Here is a 23713-nt window from a genome sequence, read left to right as displayed (position 1 = left end):
CGCCTCTGAGGCGTACGCCTCTCACAACACTGGATACGGCATTGACCTCATTGTTTTCTTCATGATTACAAGGAACCACAAGAACATTTGATCCTCGTTTACATAAATTCATACGAGTCTCCTCACCACTTAATTTGGTGAGAACATCTTCAAGAGAAGGAGGAGTAAATGAGGATAGAAGTGATGACCTTATTTGCTCAAATTCCGATTTTAACCCATTCAAAAAATTGAAGAACCGATCTTCTTCAAGTTGCTTGTGGCAGAGTTCAATTGCCTCTCAACTCCATTTTGGTTCAAGCATAAAGAGCTCATCCCAAATAGAGGAAAGGTCGGCAAAATATTCCCTAATAGACATTTCACCTTGAGTAAGGGAGAGGGCCTTCTTTTGAAGGTAATACTTATGGGATAGATCTCTTGATGTATACATTTTCTCGAGATAATGCCAAGTTTTCGATGCTTTTTTGAACTTGATAATGTTGGCATTAATCTTTGTTTCGACGGATGAGAAGAACCAAGAAAGAATCTTGAAGTTCTTCATTTCCCATTCGTCGTGCTTCTTGGAGTATTCTTCAAGAGCTTTGATCCTTTCCTCTCCCTCAAGAATCTTGATTTCACTTCCGTCCATTACGGTTATTTTGGGTTCCGGTTCCGGAATTGTGCCTTTCACATAACCCCACAATCCTTTTCATTTTATGTGAGCCTCCATGTTCCCGGCCCAAATATAATAGTTGGACCCATTCAACTTGAAGCCAAGGGCAAAGTGAGACTCTTTTTCACCCATTAATGCATAAAGAGAAGGAGAAAAAGGGCATACCAACACAATGTTTCAACTTCTAGCTTGCACAAGATCCTTCTAAAATATTTGAGAAGCAAGATCCACCACTTTAATCTCTAAAGATCCGAAGGCACGGTTTTCGAGGCACTCGAAAAAAGGAGAATCCCACGATCTTCAATCACCAACCGAGCTCTGATCCCATGTGAAATTGTCTACAAAGAGACAATACGCATACAAGCATAAATACTTTATAAAAGAAGTGCACGAAAGCACTCTCACAACACTTACAAAATACGCAAAAAGCGTATAAATAATAAACATGCAATAATGCATGTATTTCATAAAATGGAAGCAAATGCTTGAGACTCTCAAGCTTGAGGATTTACAAGGGGGAACTGTTAAAATGTACCTATTATATATATATATATACATATATATATATATATATATTCTGTTTATTACATCAATACCCGATAGGGGTATTTTTGTAATTTCACAGTTGTTTTAGAAAACAACTATTTTTTCCTTTTTTGATCAAATGTAATTTTTATTATTTATTTTTTTACTTTTCTTTTTATTATTTTTGAGGACCAAAAGGGGCTCCAACATAGAAGTCGTTGGAGCCCCCAACGGTCACATTTGTGACCGTTGGGGGCTCCCAACGACTCTATGGGAGCCCCCTTTTGGCTCTCCTTTTGAGGCCCTTTGGCCCTCCTTTTTCCTCCTCCTTCTCTTGTATAAATAGGGGTGATCCCCTTGTGTATTTTCATCTTGGAGAGCTCCTCTCTCTTTTCAATAAGAGGCTTTGTATATTGTTGCCTTCTTAAAGGCTTGTGCTTGTATTGTCCCTTCGTGGACTTGTGATATTTTCTCTTTTTCATTGTTGTATGTGCTTGTATGCACCCTTTATATTTCCGCAATATCTCATTACATGGTATCAGAGCCACTCGATTCTTGAAGGAAAGGTGTGGTTCGTGTATCTCTTATTTTGGTGGACATCTTCTCACTTCTTGGCAACATCATGGAGACAAAGATTGATCTTTCTTTCAAACTCAATGGAAAGAACTATATGATGTGGGCATCGGCAATGGAGAATAATCTCAAAGGGAAGAAGCTTTGGGGTTATGTCATGGGGACCGTTCCGGAACCGAAGCTTATGCTCACAAAAATGGAAGAAGACCAAGAAAAAGCTCTTGAGGGAGATGCTCGTCTCAAGGCCATTGAAAATCATCAAAAGGAAGTAGAAGATTGGGAAAGCAATCACGCAAAAATCCTTGCGTGGTTTATGAACAATGTGAAGCTTAAGGTATGTGCTAATATAGCTAAATTTCGTCGAGCCAATGAGGCTTGGTCCTTTATGAGGGGTATGTATACCCAAAAGGATCTTGCAAGAGCATACTTCTTGCAAGAAAAAGTTAGAACCACCAAGCAAGGTGATTCTAGCATTCAAGACTACTATAGTGCCCTTAACCCACTATGGGATGAATTGGCTCTTTTAGAGCCAAAGTGGGTTTCTATGGAAGATGTTGATTTAAGACAAAAACAAATGGAACAAGAGCGATTGTTTCAATTTCTTTTTGGGCTACGCCCCGAATTTGAGCAAGTGAGATCCTCACTTCTCCATAGATCTATTTTTCCTCCTATTGAGGATGCTATTGCCGAAATCACTCAAGAGGAGACAAGGCTTGGCATGAGTAAGCATGTTGATGAAGTCCTTGCCGTATCCAAACCGGGTAACAATGTTAGAACCTATAAGCCTCCTCATTTTGGGAAACAAGGGAACTACAATGGAGGAAGAAAAATGATTGTTTGTCATTATTGCAATGAGCCGGGTCACATTAGACCCGTTTGTCCAAAGCTTATGGGAGCCTTCAAGCCTAAAGTAGCCTCTCTTGAAGAAACCACCTCCAAAGAAGATGAAGGCAAAAACAATGACATTAAAGAAACTCTTGGACAAATATCTATGGCTCTCCAACAAATGCTTAAAGTTTCTTCCTCCACATCGGGTGCGGCCATTGCTTCGACATCATCACCCGGTACGTATTCTTGGATCCTTGATTCCGGAGCTTCTTTTCATATGACCCCTCATGAGAATGCACTTAGTGATGTTTGCATCAATTCAAAGGACTCTTGTGTCTCAACGGCCGATGGAACTTTTTTGAAAATTTCAAGTATTGGCTCTTTTAAAGATTCTCAAAATTTTTGTGTTCCAAAAGTAAGAGTTGTTCCCAAATTAAATTTAAACCTTTTTTCGGTTTCTCAAATTGCCGACCATGGATGTGAAATATCTTTCTCATCTAATGGTTGCTTTGTGCAGGATCTCCGGTCCGGGAAGCGGATTGGGCAAGGCCATAGAAAGGGAGACCTCTATTATATGGACCATCTTGATCTCCCTACAAACTTTTTTTGTTCTTATGTCCAAGAAAAAATATGGAAACTTGGCATAAAAGACTTGGTCATCCAAGTTATTCCAAAATGTATCTCTTTCCTTTTGGAAACAAATTTTGTAAGGAAAAAGAAATTAATTGCAAAGATTGCATTTTTGGAAAAATGAAGTCTATTCCTTTTCCAACTAGATCTTTTTTCTCATCAAGGCCTTTTGAATTGGTGCATTCGGATGTTTGGGGTCCTTCTCCGGTTATGTCTAAAGGGGGTTATTCATATTATGTTACGTTTGTTGATGACTTTACTCGGTATGTTTGGATTTATTTCCTTAGTCATAAGTCGGAAGTATTTACTTTCTTTAAAGATTTTCATAAAAAGGTTCAAAATCAATTTCAAAGTAACATATCTATTTTAAGATCCGATTCCGGTGGTGAATACTTATCTCATGAATTCCAAAACTATTTAAGCCAAAATGGCATTTGTCATCAAAAGTCATGTCCTAGGACTCCTCAACAAAATGGCCTAGCGGAAAGGAAACATAGGCACATTATAGAAACCGCTAGAACATTGCTTGTGTCTAGAAATATTCCAAAAAAATTTTGGGCGGAAGCCGTTCTTACCTCAACCTATCTAATCAATAGAATGCCCTCTTCTAAGTTAAAAAATGCTTCTCCCTATGAGAAACTCTTTAAGTTTTCACCCGATTTTAATCGACTTCGTATTTTTGGTTGCAAATGTTTTGTCCTACTACATAAAAGGGACAAGTTATCTCCCAAAGCAATTGAATGTGTATTTTTTGGATATGGTGAAAATCAAAAAGGGTATAGATGTTATGATTTTAAGAATGATAAACTATATGTTTCAAAAGATGTAACATTTCTCGAAGACGAAAACGGTTTTGATAAAATAGAAGAGACAAATGAAATTGATTATGTATTCTTATATGATCTTATTGATGACATACAAGAAGATTCTCTTGAAAACATAGATGACACTCACGAGGTATCCCCTCTTGACATAACACTCTCAAATGATAATAATGCCAATACAAATGTTCATGATAGCAATGCCAATATAAATGTTTACTCAAGAAGAAATCAAGAAAAACCTATTAGTGCCCTCGAAAAATACTCTCAAATTTCCGAATCCATTGAGGAACCACAAGTTAGGCATTCTTCTAGAATATCAATACCCCCAAATAGGTTTGTCTCCTATGACTCTTTAACTCCCAACTATCGGGCATGTTTGATAACTCTACACTCTTATTTTGAACCAACCCACTATAATCAAGCTAAATTTATACCTCATTGGGTTGAAGCAATGCAAGTTGAACTAAATGCTTTAAAAAAGGCCGATACTTGGGAAGTAGTTGATCTACCCTCACACAAAAAACCTATTGGTTGTCGCTGGGTCTTCAAAGTTAAAACTAAAAGCGATGGCTCGTTGGAACGATATAAAGCAAGATTGGTTGCTAAGGGATATTCCCAAGAATATGGTATTGATTACGAAGAAACATTCACCCCCGTAGCTCGTATGACAAGTGTCAGAACCTTAATAGCTGTCGCATCAACCAAAAAATGGCCTATTTATCAACTTGACGTAAAAAATGCTTTTTTAAATGGAAGTTTAAGTGAAGAAGTTTATATGGATCCACCACCCGGAATAAATATTAAGCAAGGTCAAACACTTCGGCTTTTAAAGGCATTATATGGTCTTAAACAAGCTCCTAAGGCTTGGTATGATCGTTTTAGTGATATCATGATAAAATTAGGATTTCATTCTTGTTATACTGACACTGCTCTTTTTGTTAAAAATGCAGGTTCTAGTATCGTAATTTTGTTGCTTTATGTTGATGATATGATTATCACTGGAAATGATCAAAGTAGTATTATTAATGTTAAAAATATGTTAAAAGATAATTTTGATATGTCTGATTTAGGTTTTCTCAGATATTTTCTTGGAATTGAGGTTGCATATTCTCCTAGAGGATATATTTTGTCACAGATGAAGCTTGCTGCAGATATATGTTCTAAGTCTGGGATTTCTGATGATAAGAAGGTAGAGACTCCCGAGGTTATTAATGCCAAGTTACGGTTAGAAGATGGGGTTCTTCTGGAAGATCCTACACCGTACCGACAACTCATTGGGTCTCTTACATATTTAACCATCACCAGACCAGATATCACTCATGCGGTTCACTCAGTCAGTCAATTTCAGCATGCTCCTACAACCGTGCATATGAGTGCGGTTCTCCGAATCATTCGCTATATTCGGAATACCATCAATAAAGGGTTATTTCTATCCTCCTCTTCCCCTTTGAATCTTCTTGCTTATACTGATGCAGATTGGGGAGGTAATCCCAATGATCGAGTCTCAACTACTGGTTTTTGTGTCTTTTTAGGGGACTCATTGATTGCCTGGCGATGCAAGAAGCAGCAGAAAGTTTCACTCTCATCCACTGAAGCTGAGTACCGGGCAATGGCAACCACAACAATGGAACTTGTATGGCTTCGCAGTTTGCTTAAAGATATGGGAGTTGATATTACTGAAGCCTCCAAGCTGTGTTGCGACAATAAGAGTGCCATCTATATCGCAAGCAATCATACTTTTCATGAACGTACGAAGCATATCGAAATGGATTGCCACTATGTTCGTGACGAATTTTTACGAGGAACTATTGCTCTGCCATACGTCACTTCAGAATATCAGTTGGCAGACTTCTTCACCAAAGCTCTTCCAGCTCCTCGGTTCATGTTTCTTCTCGGCAAACTTTCCGTCCTTCCCCCGTAAAGTTTGAGGGGGGGCCACTTTATTGCTGCTGTAGCATTTTTAATTTGCGTGTATGCCAAGCAATAGGAGACAAGGTTCTTGAGAATGAAGGGACCAAAATAGAGATCCACATCACAGCCAATTAGGAAAACCATAATGTGTCCAATTATCATCATCAAGCAAGGTGTGAACAAGTACCAGACATGGCATAGCAGGTATTAGTTTACAAGTGAACGAATAGCTTCTGCATACTGATGTGAAATATATTTGAACATCCATGTGGCTTACAACAAGCCACATGTTTAGGATTTCATCCAGAATAATACAACATTGAATTTTTTTAGGTCAAGATCTTGATTGACAAGGGTCCTTACTTCAGCAACCAAGCGAGCAAGCAATGCAAGACGAACATGATTACCCCCTGCAGCATGGATTTGGCTGTAAGACTCAATAATTCGTGTAACTGCTGATTTTCCCAAGGATTCCTGTTCTCCATTAGATAACTCCACAAATGGGGGTATTATCAAATTTCCAATGGAATCTTCTGAGGTGGTGGAGCTTGAGACTGCTGAAGAACACTGATCAGATTCATGAGAATAAGAAGCATCAACAGTCTCTAACGTTGTAGTCTCCATCGATGCTGAAGTTTGCTCCTCAAGCTCAACAAGGGGCTCAGAAGGAACATCATTATCTTGTGGCATGTGAATTTCAGCTGCTTTCTCTGTGTCAGAAGATTCTTCTTGTGCCTCAGATATTTCAGTGCTAACTGTGCCAGCAGCAGGTATCACATTGCTTTCTGAAACTACAGCCCCTGTCTTATACGTCACAGGAACTGCTGCCACTTCGACCTTTGCAGTAACAACATGCAAATAAGGTCTAGTAGTAGCAGATGAATCAAAAGATTCAAAACCATCAGAACCACTTTGTATGCCACCAGCATCCTCCACCTTGATTGGTGCCAATTGGGCACCAGTAGGTGTTGCAGCACGTCTTGGGTCCAGGCGACGAGGGTCCTAAACATGTCAATTGTGTCCCATGTTCAGTTTTTACCAAAGCAATTTGAAATATGACAAATGTACACATAAAATTATATGTGAAAGCTATTATAAATGAGGTCACAGGGATCTCAAATCATAGTCTACCCTTCTTGGGTCACGCTTGACATCTGTAAGAATGCTGGTAGCCGGTAAGTCATCCAATGTAGACAAACTAATGTCGTTTGGAGCAGACAATGAAGATGTGATCTGAGATGGAAAACCTGAACTCTGAGCAAACACTGTTGCAGCAGTAGAAGATAGAACCTTTTGCGGTATACCGGACAGAGAGCTCTGTGAAGTTGTTGAAGCGGGCCCAAGCATCCCAGATAAGGGAGGAGGGCTCTTTGGAAGGAACTTCATATTAGTCATAACTATATCAGCTAACAGGTCAGGATGAAAATTTGAGATTAGAATTTCCAATGATTTTGCACCCTTGTCTCCTTCAGCCAACAAAGCACCTATCAGAGCAATCATTTGTTCAACTGGTGTCATATCACTGTTGAGAAAAATAGAGTCTGTGTGTCCCTCTGTTGAACCAACATCTGATGCTAAACCACTAGCTGATTGGACAGGCTTAACCGACGACACGACAGGATTTAGGCGTGCTCGCTTGGGAAAAGTATCCTCAGGAATAGCTGCTCTTCCATTGTCATGAATTATTGATAGCTTCCGATTTAAATCCCCAGAAACTGACATCTGGTTAGACAGTTGCTCCTCCTAAAGTAACAAACATACAGGCTTCAAGGTGTGACAAAGACAACTAAACTATAATGCCATCCAATAAAACAAACATGAAATCCATAGTAGATGCAGAAACAAACTAAATTACCTTAGTGTATCGAGCATCACCAAATACTCGTTCACTATTTCTTGTCATTTTCTCAATGTGCCGAATAACTTGATCAGCTGCTTCCGCAGCATTCATTCCTCGTAAAACTCCAAGGAGCCGATCACGTGACTAGACAAAAACACACACACACAATAGGTATTTAAGTAACTCACTCCTTCCAAGCACCAAATGAAAGTGAAAAGAAAATGTCATATTTAGTATCATTGTTGACAGGAAAATGACACGAAGCACGGCATGTAAGTTGTCCAGAGAAAAGAAAGGAACCTAAACAAAACAAGGAAAAAGATGAAAACTAATATCCAAAGGATGAAGAAAAGGTTAAAGTAAAATATAGAAACCCACATGACAACCACAACATATTACAAAGACCAAAGGTCAACATTGAACCCAAACACAAAATAGATAGTAAGCACATTATCAAGAATAATAGAATGCACAATATCTAAAATTGTGAGAATCGCAACTGAATCTACAATAAATCATAAAAGGCTAAACAATCATATGACAAAAGGATTCACATGGAATACCTCTTTGTCTATCAAAAGAAATATGCTTTGCATGTATGTTACTCCTACTTAGAAAGGATAAAAAACTACAAAGATTACTAAGTGTATCACAGGACAAATCTGAAGTTGGGGGGGAAGAAACATGATATAAAAGACAAAAGTAAACAAGTAAAACATAGAGCAGTATAGCATGCTTACCCTTAAAATTACGAACAAAAACATGCTTCAAATTATGTAGTACACCTGAATAGTTATACTTAACTCTTTCTTTCAAAAAGTGCATCGCGCTTAAACATGTGTAACTTGAATGTGAAAATTTCTTCTCTTCCATTTTTGAGAGTCCATTCATAAAGATGTCTATAACACAATCCTTAGACCCAACAAAATTTCAGCCAATATCTTATATATCCCTTTCTTGAAAAGTGATTCATATCTGAAAATGCTTGGATTGTTCATGCAAAACTACATATAAAGCTTATGTCAATGAATTCCTGTTATCGCTTTCAAAAAATTGATCTCCAGTCATCACTAAGCTCTAGAACGACGGATCTTCATTCTTAAGGCATTACTTAATCCTCATATCTATATATTTGTTTAAAGTGCTTTTGCAAATCATATATTCAAACTGAATAACCAATCTCACTATTCTTTTTTGCTTCTTGTTTCTCAATGAAATTAAATTTCTTTTCAAAATTCTACAAAAATGTGTAGGTTTCCCTGCATCCAAGTTACTAACTCAATCAAGTGATCAATATTGAGATGCAAGGTTGTACTGGATATGCGAATGGAGCTGTTGGTCCAGATCCAAATGCTTATTGTCTCCAGTATTTTATGTTGAAAGTTTTGCCATTAACCTGCCGTGCGGGTGTTAGAAAGGCACTCGGTGTTCAGGTAGATGGCCGGCGTTGGGCAAGAGTTGTGTGTGTACTGTCTTGGGTTGTGCAAGAGTTGGAATGTGGCAAGAGCGGTGTTGAGCACCATTGAGTGGGGAATGCATCGGATGTAGTAGCGACGGTATTCGTTAGGCTATAGGTGGCACGTGGTGGTATCATGTCATGCGATGGATAACGGTGCCGGCATTGGTGTGACAATGTGTTGATGGCAAAGGACGTGGCAGCAGGCAGTAAGTGTCGGGCTATTGGTGGCGTGCAGTGGTAGCATGTCATACGATGGACAACGGTATTGGCATTGTGGCAACGGTATGCGATAGCACAGATGAGAGGACATCCCCAGTTATGCTTATATAGAAAACAATATAGATATTGTGTTACATCAGGACTATTTTACAAGATTTGAGTTGGACTAAAACTGGTCCTACAATATGACTAAAATACCCACAAGGTGGGTTCCTGTTATGACTAGAACTCCTATTATGACCAGAATACCCTCACGTCTTCTATCCTTAACAACACTTAGTACAACACGCAAATTTTCAAAAATTAGGACATGGGGAAATGGATGTGTGTATGTATGCATGTGTTTTTGTATTTCTTAACCTAAAGCAGTAAAACACAATTACCATCTAAATTCTAAAGTGCCAACTCTTGAGCATAATTTGAAATCAGTGTAATTGAAAATAACAAATAATAAAATTATATTGAAATTGAAATGTGATGTAATCAATGATAAATTTTAAAAGAAAATGAAACAATTGAATGCAAAATAAGTAATCAAGATCATAAAAAAATAGATAAAGACTAGTGGAATTCACGTGCAATGCACATAGATGCAGAAATGGAAGGCTGAGTACAAAGAAATAATTCATTAATAGAAGAGAAATCGATCAGGTACTTGAATATGGATTCAAATTTTTGAGTTCTATATAAAATTTACGCAAAATTTCACTTAAGCATCACTGTTTTGGCCCAGTGTCATGCACAACAAAGCTGTAGGACAAAAATCTTAAAAACTGAATTCAAAATTCTGTCTTTCATGAAAGACAATGTGAACACCCACATGGACATCCATATGTCTGTCAACATGTAGGTGGTAACCACCAAACTATTATCATACATCTCTCGTCTCCATTCAGTAACATGTCCAATTTGAAGCCAGATAACCACCAAACTCAGGGATCACCATCTCAAAATGATTTGCATGCATGTAAAACCTGTAACGTTAGCAATTTAAGATGAAGTTCACAATCACAATAAAACACTTATGTTTTCACTTTTCAGTAGTTCAAAGGGATGAAAGTTTATTTGTTCCATGTTAGACTCCGGCATGTTCTTTGTAACTTTAGATCATAAGAGATCCCAATATGCACAGACATGGTAGTGATTTTGTTTCCATTCCATGCACGACTTGCTTTTATGCACAATCCGAATGATTGTGGCACTCATTCACCAACAGCTCCCATTCCACGCCACAAACTCTCCTTGTAAAGAACCCAACAAACAAGCTGAACAAAAAAGCCGAAAACCAGGAAAACTTTGTCAAAAATAAAAGCAAAACATATTTTAAAAATAAATCTGCATTTGAATTGGATCTACAAGTCTGATTACTACCTCACTTGGTTTTAACACTAGCACCTGCTACTAAAACCTTATACCTTACATCACACCATCTTCATAACACCTCTCTCTCTCTCTTAACAACACATTGTAAGACACCATAGACCATCTCCAACAATCACACGTGGAGAGCAGCCCTAGGCTGTGTATTAAGGAATACAAATAATGAAAAGATTTTAGATAACTTAGGATAACTACACCCCTAGGCTGAAAATCCAGAATAAATGCAAGCAAAAGAATCTTCATAAACCATGAGAAATTAATGTTCAACTACATAACGAGATGATTTCAATGACCTACAGTAGCATTACCAACATGTACTAACTACTAAGAATGAAGACAAATAATGCAAGAAATGATTAATAACATTAAGAATGAGAACCCATTCTATCCAAAACAAAAATTCACAATAAGAGCTTATTTTGAAGGGGAAAGAACTAAACTGCAATCATGGCCACATCTGTGCACTTCAAGAAGCTCAAGAAGGCAGTTCTTAGTGAATACTGGATACTGACGACATGATTTCCATCAGACTCAATATTAGGATTGAAACTGACCAATGCAGAGAGAATGTGGTTATAATATAAAGGCCTTTTTCTTGCGATGGCTGCAAGGCTGAAATGAAAGAACAGTGTTACAGAAAAAATGAAAAAAAGTTCTCTGCATCTTTTAAAAAAAATAAGAGGGAACTAATGATGTAATAACAACATTTCCTTACTACACAAACCACCAACAGTTATACAAACTAGAGATAAGTCCAAATTATTGAAGACTTTTGAACATTCTAACACTATTTGGTTAAGAAGAGTGAATCCTGGTCAAAATGCAAACACACAGAAAGAGACATCTCAAATTTTCATGGACAGATAAATGGCATGTCATATACTGCCAACCAAAATGAACTAGGCTCAGCTTTTTCCTCACAAGGCTTACAGACTTATACAATCACAAAACACAGTTGTGTATGATTAAGCTACCATATCACAACAATTAACAATCCTGTGATTGACTGCTATTGTAAGTTTCATCAGCAAGTAAACTCAGAAAAAATCTGGATAATGTGGGGAAAATTCAGATACCATTGATAAATTGTGGAAGAAGCCAACACACATACAAACTACCCTTGACTGCACAAATTTGCGAGAACAATTTTAAAAAGTTAACACAAAGATACAATCATCCCAACGTGGCATGAAATTGCGAGTGGAAAGCAAGATTTAGTGAACTATCTGTAACCACAAAGCATTGATAACAAATCAAACAATATTAGAAGAGAAATTGATCCAGGAAAGATAACAAGAACTAATAACTCTCCCTTTATAAGCTTAGTCTGCGTATCAAAGACAGAGTAAATTGCAACCTGAATAAAAAAATAATCTTACTATCGCATTATAATGCAATAGGAATGCTGATAGAACTCTAATACGAGAGCAACTATCAGAGTCATTATTGTGAAATCACTTTACATTCAATCTAAGAAAGGGGCTAAGTGACAACATCCTGCTTCTTGTTTTTAGAGATCAAAAAATTATTAGGCCATCAAAATAAAAATTATGGATATTTTAAGTAAAAGAGGTGATTTTAGACATCCCTAACCTTAAATGCACCTCTGCAAATTCTGCTCATGGTCTCTCCCAGAAGAGTAAAAGACCCAAGATTCACAATAACAAGAACAAGTGATCAACATCATAGCTTTACATATCACACACAATCAACAAGATGAACTATAACCAGATACTGAAACCTCCCAATCCACACTGCAAATCGCAGCAGTAAGCTTGCTGAAGATACATAGGAATATGCCTTTGGCAAACTTTGTTAACAAAAAGTATATGCACAAGGCGGGAAAGTCAAAGTCCATCTCTAAAGCTAGAGGAGGAATTGTCTCTATATGGCTGCAATAACTGAACATGTGTAAAGTGTGCAACACAAAGACCGTGAGATAAGCAATACAACTTATGAGTTGCATATTACAAAAATATGGTGAATTTCTCTAAGGCATTTCAAGAAAATAATATATTGGAGTGTAAATTGATGGACAATTCTTGAAGAATTACAACAGCATTCATATTGAAGATCTCTTTACTGAAAAGCATAATAATACAATCATCATTCACATGTATCCCATATCACTCCAAGTCTCAATTCTACTTCCGCACCATATCCCCAAGCATGCCATTTCTAAAAGATAAAGATAACTCCACAGAAACAGCTGCAACAGACATCCATGGCCCATGTCATACTGATAGAATACTTGGCAAATCATTCTTCACCTCTTACAACCACTGGAATCCCCTATACTAATATGCGAAAACTTTTTCTGGTCATGCACAAATAATAAAATTTCCCTTATCACAAGTTCTTGGATATTTTGATTATGAATTTTATAAAAATGTATGAATATTTTTCAAAATATTGAAGCAAAAATATCAACAGATGTCAAGATTGCCTGCAGAATGAGGTAGGTAAACTGAAATTTGACAAAAAAAACATATCACAAAATGACACTAGCAAACAAACACGATCAGCTGAATGCATGGATCAACAATTGAAACCTCAATAAATTACTAGAAAGATATGATCCACAGTGAGTTCTAGACCAGAACACTTGACAACTGTCCACAAAAATCACATGGAAGAGAAGCAAAGCTATCTACTTTGCCAACTAAGAAACCCATCGAAAAGCTCTGGACTAATTCTATTTCATTTGGGAAAAGCTCAAGCTTGAACTGGTAACACACCAAACTCTATTTCATTTAGGAGAAGCTCAAGCATAAACCTGGTAACAAACCAAACTTCGCCAATTACTAAAACATCATTTTGAGGCCAACATAATAGAAAAGCAGGCATTCAGTTGCCCATATATTTACATTGCCAATATGTTGAAGTAAAAGAATCTTCATACCCATAGACTTTGTCACCGCAACACGGCAAATTGCTCGCCGTACCCGCGTTGACACGGGCGACACAGGAGCGATTACCGGACGCGGTACCGGTACGCCGCGGGTCGGGTCGGGTCGGTGATTTCAACGTTTGTTCTCTTTCTTTTGGCTACACCAAGGGAACACTCATCCAGTTGGTAAATCCCTTGAGGTCCTCCCATTGGGGAGTACACACAGCCTTGACCTTGTGGCAAAGAATGCCCCTGCAGGTTTCAAACAGTGGTCATCCCATGTTAGGTGACAATCCAAAGCTCCCCTTGACCAGGAAGGAAGAGCCCTCATGGGCTTCAACATCGCATTTGATCCCAATTTCCAGCATAAACTGTTCCTTCTTAGTTCTCCCTTGGACCTAGCAAGAATATGTCCCGTTTAGTTATTACACAAGCGGGGTAGAATCTTTAAAATCTTACTCCCCATTGGTACAGAATGAACAACCACTGAGTCAGATGACAGGACTCCTAAACTTTTATTATGTTATTGCGAAGAACTTCATTCTTTATATGAATGTTTTAATGAACCATTCATCAAAAGAGGGCCAGACTTGATTGTGCATTGAATGACTGCACCAGCATGTCCTGATGTAGACAGCAAGGCTGCATGAAACTGAGAGTGGTGGTGGGAGAAAAATGAGAACACACAACAGCGACAGAGGGTGGAGGGGATGATAAAAAACAATGAAATAAAGATCTTCATAACCCCAGTAAAATGGATAGATCTAACAAATATCACGTTTTGTAATCTATAGTTTAGCACCAGAATCTCCAACACCTTACTGCACCCCCAAACCATTGCCTCGCTGCCTTTTTAAGGTGCAATCAGCACCAGAAGTGACTCGAACACCAAGGTTGAAAACCAGAACCATCAAACAACATTTAGTAGAGTACATAGGTCAGTTTCATATTCCTACTCCATTCATTCCTTAGTTTCACACCATAGTTTCATGTCTCAGCTTACCATCTCCCTCAAAGTTCATACAGACCTACACCCTCACCATTTGTCATCTCACCCTTTCACACTGATGTTTTAGGTTTCTTCATGACAAAACCAAAATAAAACTATCTCAAATGACCACTTAGCTTTGCACATAATACATACAGACACATATACATGTTTATATAATAATATGTATGTGTATGTATATACATGTATACGCATGGAGAGAGAGAGAGAGAGCAGGCAGGAGCATGCATGAAAAACAAGGGAACCTGTTTAGTAAGTGTAGCATGAATATCTTGCATTGCATCTAATGCAGAATGGCTGACTATATGAATCGATAATCGGACTAAAGACCAACAAGGCTAACTGAATATCAAGTTCTCAACATAAAAATCGCAAAAAGACAATGAGTTTGAAGTTAGGCATTCCACAACCAACCTATCAATGATGATTTCCAATCATTCAAAATGGCACTTATTTTCCTATAATGTTATGAATATGTTGGTATCAATAATATGCATTGTTTATAAAGTGGCCTAAATAGAATTGGCATCTAGTTTGTACACACACATGTATGCTGCAGGCAAGATCACACGCAGCACACACACATGCACACACAGAGGAAGAAAATTATACGTTGCATATACATGTCTTACAGATCTATGCTTGTTGTTGGACATAGGCATGTGACATTTATATCTATTTCCAGTGCGTATGTTATTATTAGTGTGCACTTAGAGTATTAACACCTTTCACTTGGATAAATGTACATATAAGATTACTTGAATTTTAAACAGATAACTGTTGTTCTAGGGAGAAGGCCAATTTTAAGTTTGTTGAGGCACTCATTTCCTTTAAGTGCATAGTTCATAGAGAAAAGCTCACATCCAATTGGGATGAATGAAAACCAGAACGCAACCCAAATAACAAAAAAGAGAATCCAGTGACTATACAACAAATGTGCATTTTGAATCATTACCAATAAGATCAATAGGAGATATTGATGGACATTAAAAGGAACAACGCAGGGGCAACTTCTGGGACACCAAGTGCTCATAACTTAGAGGTAGCCAGTTCAATAAGAAGAAATATTCACCAAGGCCTTGAGTGAAAAAATCTCCCCCTGGACCAAGGAGCCTTGGCCAAGAAGCTTTTAGTCAGGAATCATGGCAAATTAAGACACCTACATAGGTGTAGCTTCAAAGGATAAGATCTTTGCATTTTCTAGCATGTATTTGCAATCTTATATTTCAGATAAAACTGTTTTTTTGTTAAACAGAAGGAACAGGAATTATTGAGAGTATTTGAACAGCTCACAAACAAGAATTCTCTATTACATGCACACAGTTATACATCTTCTCATAAGCATGTTCATATGCTCATAAGACACCAAACAATGCAATGTCAAAATACAAAATACAAAATCTCAAAAAGACGGGGACAAGCACAATTTATATTTTAATATTTTTTGGGGAATTTCATACTCACCAGTTAATAAGAGCAATTATGGCAGAACCACGAAGCAAACTAGTTGAGTGAAGCTGGTCCAGCAGAAGAGTTAACTGCTTCTCTGCTTCTTGAGTTAAAATATCAACATTAAGAACCGGATGCTCTCCATTTAACCATGAAATATTGAACCTTTGTGATTTCCCTGTAAATAAAAAATGACACTGATAAGAGGATTATATTTCTTATTGAAATTTAAAGAGCTCCAAAATATTAATAACTGAAAACAATAGGTGAAATCTGTTTCGCACCCACATCAAAATTATCAAATTGATACCTTCTCGTATTTGAAGTGGAGATGGCGCCTCAGAACCATTTGTCTCAGGTGAGAAAAGTAAAATAAAAATCTCAATAAATTTCATAGCTACCAATCTTAGCCCGATTGAACCACGCTGCATGGCAACAATCCAGAATAAACAATACAAGTGAGTCATGAAGTACACTCGTAGTCTTTGTTGAAAAAGTATAGATAATCAAGCAGCCAAGTCAATTCAAAACATGGAGTAATTATTATAATTGCAACAATGAATAAGATCGAGAAAGTCCAGCATGAAAATGACAGCATTAATTGTTAAGAAAAATAATTTATACAGTAAAGACCCATGGCATTTAACCTCTTATTTAGAAACTTAAAAAGAAAAGTAACATAACAGTTGTATGCACGTTACGTGCCCAACTTCTCGCATTATAGTGGAAAACAGTAAGAAACAAGCGAAAGAAAATTGAAATGAGTAGCAACATAATATGATTCCAAACAACATCCAGAAATTCTTTTAAAACCAAAACAAATGAAAAACACTCAAGAAGACTGACAGAACTGTCCCACGGGAATAGATCTATTCAAATCTTCAAAGAATTTGAAACTTATGAAAGATGTATCAACAGCAAGTGACAAGGCAATCTAAATGATTAAGCTTTCAATGTTGCAGTAGCCCAGATGCAAGTTTTGCATTGGCAGCCAGTTTAACTTATGAACCACCACAACAAAGAGCCTTACACAATAAAACAAAGTTGACCTCAGTTTATAAGCATGTTTAATTTCAAAGGAAATTTTCTAACATAAGTTGCAACCTGTAACTGTAATATAAGAGGATGAAGCCCCATTTCAATGACTTTATTTGATGTTTATAAATAACAATAGAAGCAGTGTTCACAAATATAAATATATATAACACAATCAAATTATTATTGTTTGGCTATTTAGAATTGAACCTAAATGGTATTTCGTTAACCCATGTTAGTTTCTGCCCTTGGACGTTTCATTGAACCAAACTAAGGTGAATTTATAATGACAATATCATTTCAACAAAAACACAAACGTAAAGGCAAAAGCAAGAGCTCCCCTCCATTCACAAAAACTGGAGTACGAAAACTGAGTCCCCAGAAAGTGGCATGTGTGAATTAAAACTCTAAGATTTCTTTTGTATATATTGAACATTTGTCGCAATCTGTGCAATGTGTTCATCTTTTAGCTTAGACTCGTAAGATGAACAATGTGTATAGCCTCCTCACATATATTACAACAAATTAATGATACAAGAAAGCAGACATCGGCAACATACCATAACCTCATCATGGAACCAACTTTAAATTAAATAATCGGAAAAAAGAGAGGAAATAATTGAAAAACAAATGATAACAGAGGAGCATACCTCCAAAAAAATATGAAAAACAGCATCCTTGAACTTGGAAATCCCCAGCCAGAGTTCTTGAAGATATTTCTCAACTTCACCGGATTGAAGAAACTAGCATTTATTAAAATAAACAGAATTAGTATAAGCTAGAGAATGTATCAAAAACAAATCAACAGTTGTATCAAAAGCAATAAAAGGTTGTTATATATTGCACCAAGAAACTACACAAGTAAAAACATAATTTCATCCAACCAAAAGTAATGTAATTAGCAAGAAATATTCTTGTATAATGCAGTAAAACGAGACCAAGATTAGTTCCAGTATCAAAGGTAGGACATATGTTATTAGCATAAATACTATTTTACAATTAAAGTGAAAATACACACACAAAATTGGTTCTAGCTTACATAATCAATGAATAAACGAATTACACCACACCAAAATTCAATACCGGAGCATACATACATACATTTGAATATAACTACACAATAAAGGCACAACAAAATATGAAAATTGTTTTTGGCTGACATACGTACATGTAGACTTTCACTATGATTTTTTTCTTATCTACAAATGATTTGACCGACACAATTATCTTTGATTTCCTCACTAATCATGGCTCTTCACTTGGCATTGAAAATTATGCAATAAGAATTTGCAATATATATATATATATGCATGCAAGTCTGTGTGTTAGGCCCCATCAAGAAATCATAGTTGCAGTAGCTATTTGCTTAGTCCAAACCTCTATAAGCGTTTTTCAGTCTTACTTACAAAAAAACATGCTTTGGATCGAATTAATTTAAAGAAAAAAGCGAATCTTTATAACCAAGTTTTACTGCAATGAGTTTGATTTTTTATCTCTCTAAAAAACATATTTGAACATGAAAAATACCTAATCTATTACATGTTTTTAATTATGATAGACACATCTAGAGGTTTAGATGAAGCCAAAAATACACTTGCATCCATGACTTTCATGATTTTTGAAGGTAACAAATGGGATCTAAAATATTGGAGTCCCAAGAAAGTCGAAACTAACCGTCGGATCAGGTTTGGCATAACCAAATTACTATTTTCACATGCTGACTTGATTGAAAAAATAGTGATTTGGACTATCCTTAAGAGATGCTTATCTTTGTGAAATATAGGTTGTTGATTTTTCACCATTTTGAAGAAGAATCTAACTTCAGTGATATATATATAATGATTTTGAACCAAGAATCTGTGACATCAAGTTTCTTTCGTGATCTTGATCTTGGTTACTTTGCTTTATATGTTTTATAGTCTAACATTAATACGACCATAATTGTATTCCTTAATGTTACGGAGCTTTGACTTGGTTGTGCAACACAAAGTGAGAGTCTTAAACAAGATACTTATAGATACAAATGTATCGGTAACACATGCACACACATGCAGCTTCTGAGAACATAAACAGGCACATGTAAGATATCCATGTCATATTTGTGTCCATGTGAGAGAGCCATATACAAAGATATATATTAATGATCATTAGAGACACTTCATTTTTAAAACAATGACAATTATCCCAGATGATACATGTTCGCATAGGTATGTGGTGCAAGAACATCAGAGTATTTTGGCAGAGTGGTGATAAATCAAGGGAAGGACACTGGATAGAGCACAAATTCATCATACATTTTTGTTAGGTTCATCAAGCACAAAACTAACTCCCTAAAATTTATGTTTAAAGTTGATGTTGCATGTTATAGAAGTCTTTCAATATTAAGATTTTTTTGTAATATTCATCTACATAAGAGGGATAATCAACAAAGCTTTACCAAATTGCTTATCATTGTAAAATGTTTATTAGGAATAAAAATACAACCTGGATTAAAATTTATTATCCGAATGAAGATTCAAAAGATTTTCTTTAATACTTTTCCTTCTCTTTGCTTTTTCTTTTCTTTTCTCATAGTGAAAAATGATGCCAACAAGTAACATCTTAACAACTTTAAACAAGGCTTAACAAAAAATATTACTTCTGGGGCTTTGATGATTGGTCTTCATTTGCTTGGAGTAAACTAAATGATGAACCCAGTGAAACAAATCCAAACACCAGCCAGAAGTTGAAAGAACAGGGAGGAATGGATTGGTGGTCTATACTTCAATGAATGACAGATTCATGAGAAAATGAACAAGACAGTTTTTACACCATTAAATTCAGGAAGCAGTTGCAAATATTTGCAGTCTGATTCTAACTAAATCCTTTCAAACTTGTGATGGTAATCATAAACCCTTTCAAGACCGTGATATAAGCATTTTGTTTTGCCCCATTAATAACGGCTGGGAAAGCTATGGTAGAAAGTAAAAGAACACTGATCCCTTAAACTCTTTGAACAAATGACTGTTGTGCCTTATCAATTTTAACAATCACACTCGTGCAACAACCATTGGTTAAAAAAACAATATGTAACGCACAATTTGGTTAATTCTGCATTCCAAACTGCAAACTGTATCATATTTCTTAGGCAAGCCAACAATTAGAACAAGAGATTTTAGAAATGCCAAAAATGAATATTAGTTTTGCGGATTTCCAATTTATTTCACTAAATTTACCAAGATTCTGAGCATTAACTATCTATGCCACCTAAGTCTTCTGTATAAACTATAACTGCGGGTAACATGAAACCAGAAGTAACTCAAGCTGGTGGAAACTGCCAAGTTTCTTACAGAACCAACTTTCATTTCAAATATAAAATGTTAAAGATTACAAAATCAACCTGCAGTGCAATCTCTTGCAGGGCACTGCAAAACAAATGTGTGCCGCTAACAATAGATTGTTTTACAACAGTAGGATCCTCATTTTTCAAAGAGACTAACAAGTCAGCTACAAATGCAGAAGTCCGCTCCATATCCTCAAGCTTAGCTCCACAGTTAACCTGCCATGAACAAAGTCAATATTTTCCTCATGAAAACAGAAAGCAGGTCCAAAATCTTTATAGTGTGATTAATACAGTCAAATCAACTGGAAGAACTACGGAGATTAGGGGAAGAAAATGGAAAGCCTCTTTAGAAAACCAAAAGGACGTGCCAAGAAAGGTATGCAATTAGAAATCTTCCATGAAAAGGGCAAGATAACTTTCTCAAAAATGGGACAATGAAAAAGGCAACACATGCATTATAAACAAATGCAGAGGTAGAATTATACAGTAATTCCTTCATATATGAAGGACTCAGTGCCAGATCCTCCACCCTAGAGGAGACATGCACCACACAAAGCAATTTCACACATGCACGCACGCACGCACACACAACAAATAGCACATGCTCAAACATCTTTTTGACATTTACCAACGTCCAATGCACACACACACACATGCATGCATGCACATATAAGCATCAAAAGCTTTAAAGGCATCCTATAAATGCATGTAATTTATAAAGAAGGCTAGTACAAAAAGAATTCAACTGACCATGAAAGGTTTCCCATTCTCGCTTATAATCCATGAGAGTACATTCAATTGTAAATAGCAACAATAAAGAAAGTTGTCTTATAAACTTGAATATATCAATTCAAATTTCCAGAGCACATCACAATCAAACATATAGAGAGAGAAAAAAAGTGGTCTCAATCATGGAAGCGGGAGCGGGAAGCGAGGCACTTTCAAAAATTTAGGAAGCGGGAAGCGTGGGACGACTTAGTAGTGAATCGCGAACCGTCTCGGAAGCGACATAGGAAGCAAGGGGGAAGCGAAAAAAGAAGAAAAAAAATAAAAATTAAATGAAAAAAAGAGGGAAGCGAGGGGGAAGTGTGCTTCCCATAAATGGGAAGTGCGCTTCCCATTCATGGGAAGTGCGCTTCCCAAAAGAAAGTGACACTTCACCACGCATTTCGGAAGCGCGATGTTTCGCGCTTCCGAAACGCGTATCGGGGAAGCATGCTTCCTCTACTGTATAGGCGCTTCCGGTAACTCTAGTCTCAATATTATGTGATCATAGGATATGATAGGATGTATCATAGTATTGGTACATAAGTCAATACGATATACACCTTATATCATATTTATTAAGATTATTGGTCTATATCGAAAAGTAAAGTACGATAAAAGAGTGTGCCATATTGTATCATACAAGCCAACTTCCATTTACCCTATTTTTTGGCCTTCTCCCTTCTTCAACCTTGTTTTCATGTTGCTTTTTGTTTTCTAAGATCAAAACTAGGGATAGCAATGGACCGGGAGGAAACGGAAATCCATCAGATCCCACCTCATTTGGGGCAAGGATGGAGGACACAAAACGGAGAATGGACTGCGGATGTAAGGAAATGAGTTCCTCCGAAAATATTCAGTAAATCACCAAAAGTGGACACTCAAAAGTGTTTTACCAAAATACCAAAAAGAATACACACAAAGAACCACAAATGGGTACAATCACAAACACCCACTAAAGGGCACAAGAACAAGAAATGAAAAATAATACTTTTATTAATTTCAACCCTTAAGGAAGCTTACATTTGAGAGGGGGTTTCACCCCTATTTATATACACAAAGAAAGTCTCCAAGAGAGACGCTAGGAGAGGTCCTAACGGCTCCAATAGAGTCGTTGGGCTCTCTCTCCAATGTCTCGCTTAGATGAAAAATAAAGGTAAAAAAATAAAAAGAAGACAAAAAGGAAATTAACCTAGTTATGCTAACTTAGTTACTATTTACTAGTTAGGTACTAACCTAACATATATATATATATATATATATATACATTTACATTTTTTACACTAACCGTCAAACTTACGGTTGAATAACCGAAAGTTTGTCCAAGAGAAAGTAATATCTAGGAGCAGTGAGAGGTTTGATAAAGAAGTTTGCCAATTGATATTCTGAAATAATGTAGGAAAGATCAATAGTGCCATGTAGGTATTTTTCTCGTACATAGTCACAATCCATCTCAATGTGTTTGGTTCATTTGTAGAAGGTCCGATTACGGGCAATATAGATAGAATTATTGTTGTCACAACACAATCATGATGCTCCTGTACTGTGACTGTCCATATCAGCCAATAATCTCCTTACTTAGACCACCTCAATAGTGGTTGTAGTCATGGCTCGATATCCTGTTTCGGTTGAAGAGAGAAACTTTTTGTTGCTTCTTGCACCTCCATAAAATTAACGAGTCACCTAAAAATACATAAAAACCAGTGCTTGACTATCGATTATTTGAATCACCTCTCCAATCAGCATCAGTATAAGCAAGTAAAGCTAAAGAATAAGCAGACAAGAAAATTCCTTGAAAAACAAAAGTTTTGATATATTTAACAATACGCAAAACTGCTCCCATATGAACAATGGTGGAAGCATGTTGAAATTGGCTCATTGTGTGAACTGTATCTGCAATGTCAGATCTCGTAATTGAGAAATACAACAGTACCGCAATAAGTTGTCTGTAAGGTGTTGGGTTTTCGAGTGATTCCCCATCATCAATCTTCATTTTGACATTGACAACTTCAAGAGTGTCAACCTTCTTATCTGAGATACCAGACCTGACACTAATATCTACAACAAATTTAGATTGAGTGAGTAGATAACCTCTAAAAGAATAAGCAACTTCTATACCAAAAAATATTTTACAAACCCCAAATCAATCATTTCAAAATGTATTTTACCCGCTAATATGCCAAACCGACCAGACAAACGTCCGATAAATTGTTCGTATCTCCCTCGTCTAGAGGAGTTTTTTATGAACGGTTTGCTTTGTTCGAAAGTTGACCCTTTTAATGTGTTCAACTCCCTGTTTATCACTTACTGTGATGATCATATCGTCCATGTAGAGGAGAAGGATAATAATACATGCAGCAAAAATCTTAACAAACAAAGTTGTGAAAGTCAAACAAGATTGATAT

The 23713-nt window shown here is 36.6% G+C and overlaps 1 protein-coding gene across 1 annotated transcript in view; it reads right to left on the bottom strand.

Annotated features, from left to right (window-relative positions):
* LOC149822666 (uncharacterized) overlaps positions 1-22959 on the bottom strand; it is a 142134-nt gene extending 119175 nt beyond the window's left edge. The window contains exons 1-9 of the mRNA XM_089980338.1: positions 22896-22959; positions 20601-20759; positions 17872-17964; positions 16497-16611; positions 16202-16364; positions 11279-11450; positions 7796-7924; positions 7072-7683; positions 6304-6942 (exon numbers count right to left, since the gene is read on the bottom strand). Coding sequence (XP_089836464.1) covers positions 6304-6942; positions 7072-7683; positions 7796-7924; positions 11279-11450; positions 16202-16364; positions 16497-16611; positions 17872-17964; positions 20601-20759; positions 22896-22916 — 2103 coding nt within the window. The 5' untranslated portion in view covers positions 22917-22959. The remainder of the gene's footprint in view (positions 1-6303; positions 6943-7071; positions 7684-7795; positions 7925-11278; positions 11451-16201; positions 16365-16496; positions 16612-17871; positions 17965-20600; positions 20760-22895) is intronic.
* Between the last annotated feature and the right edge of the window lie 754 nt (positions 22960-23713).

The sequence above is a fragment of the Nuphar pumila genome, chromosome 11 (assembly GCF_984573655.1).
Source record: "Nuphar pumila chromosome 11, dmNupPumi1.hap1.1, whole genome shotgun sequence".
In the NCBI taxonomy this organism is placed as follows: domain Eukaryota; kingdom Viridiplantae; phylum Streptophyta; class Magnoliopsida; order Nymphaeales; family Nymphaeaceae; genus Nuphar; species Nuphar pumila.
This window is presented reverse-complemented; position numbering and strand designations above follow the sequence as displayed.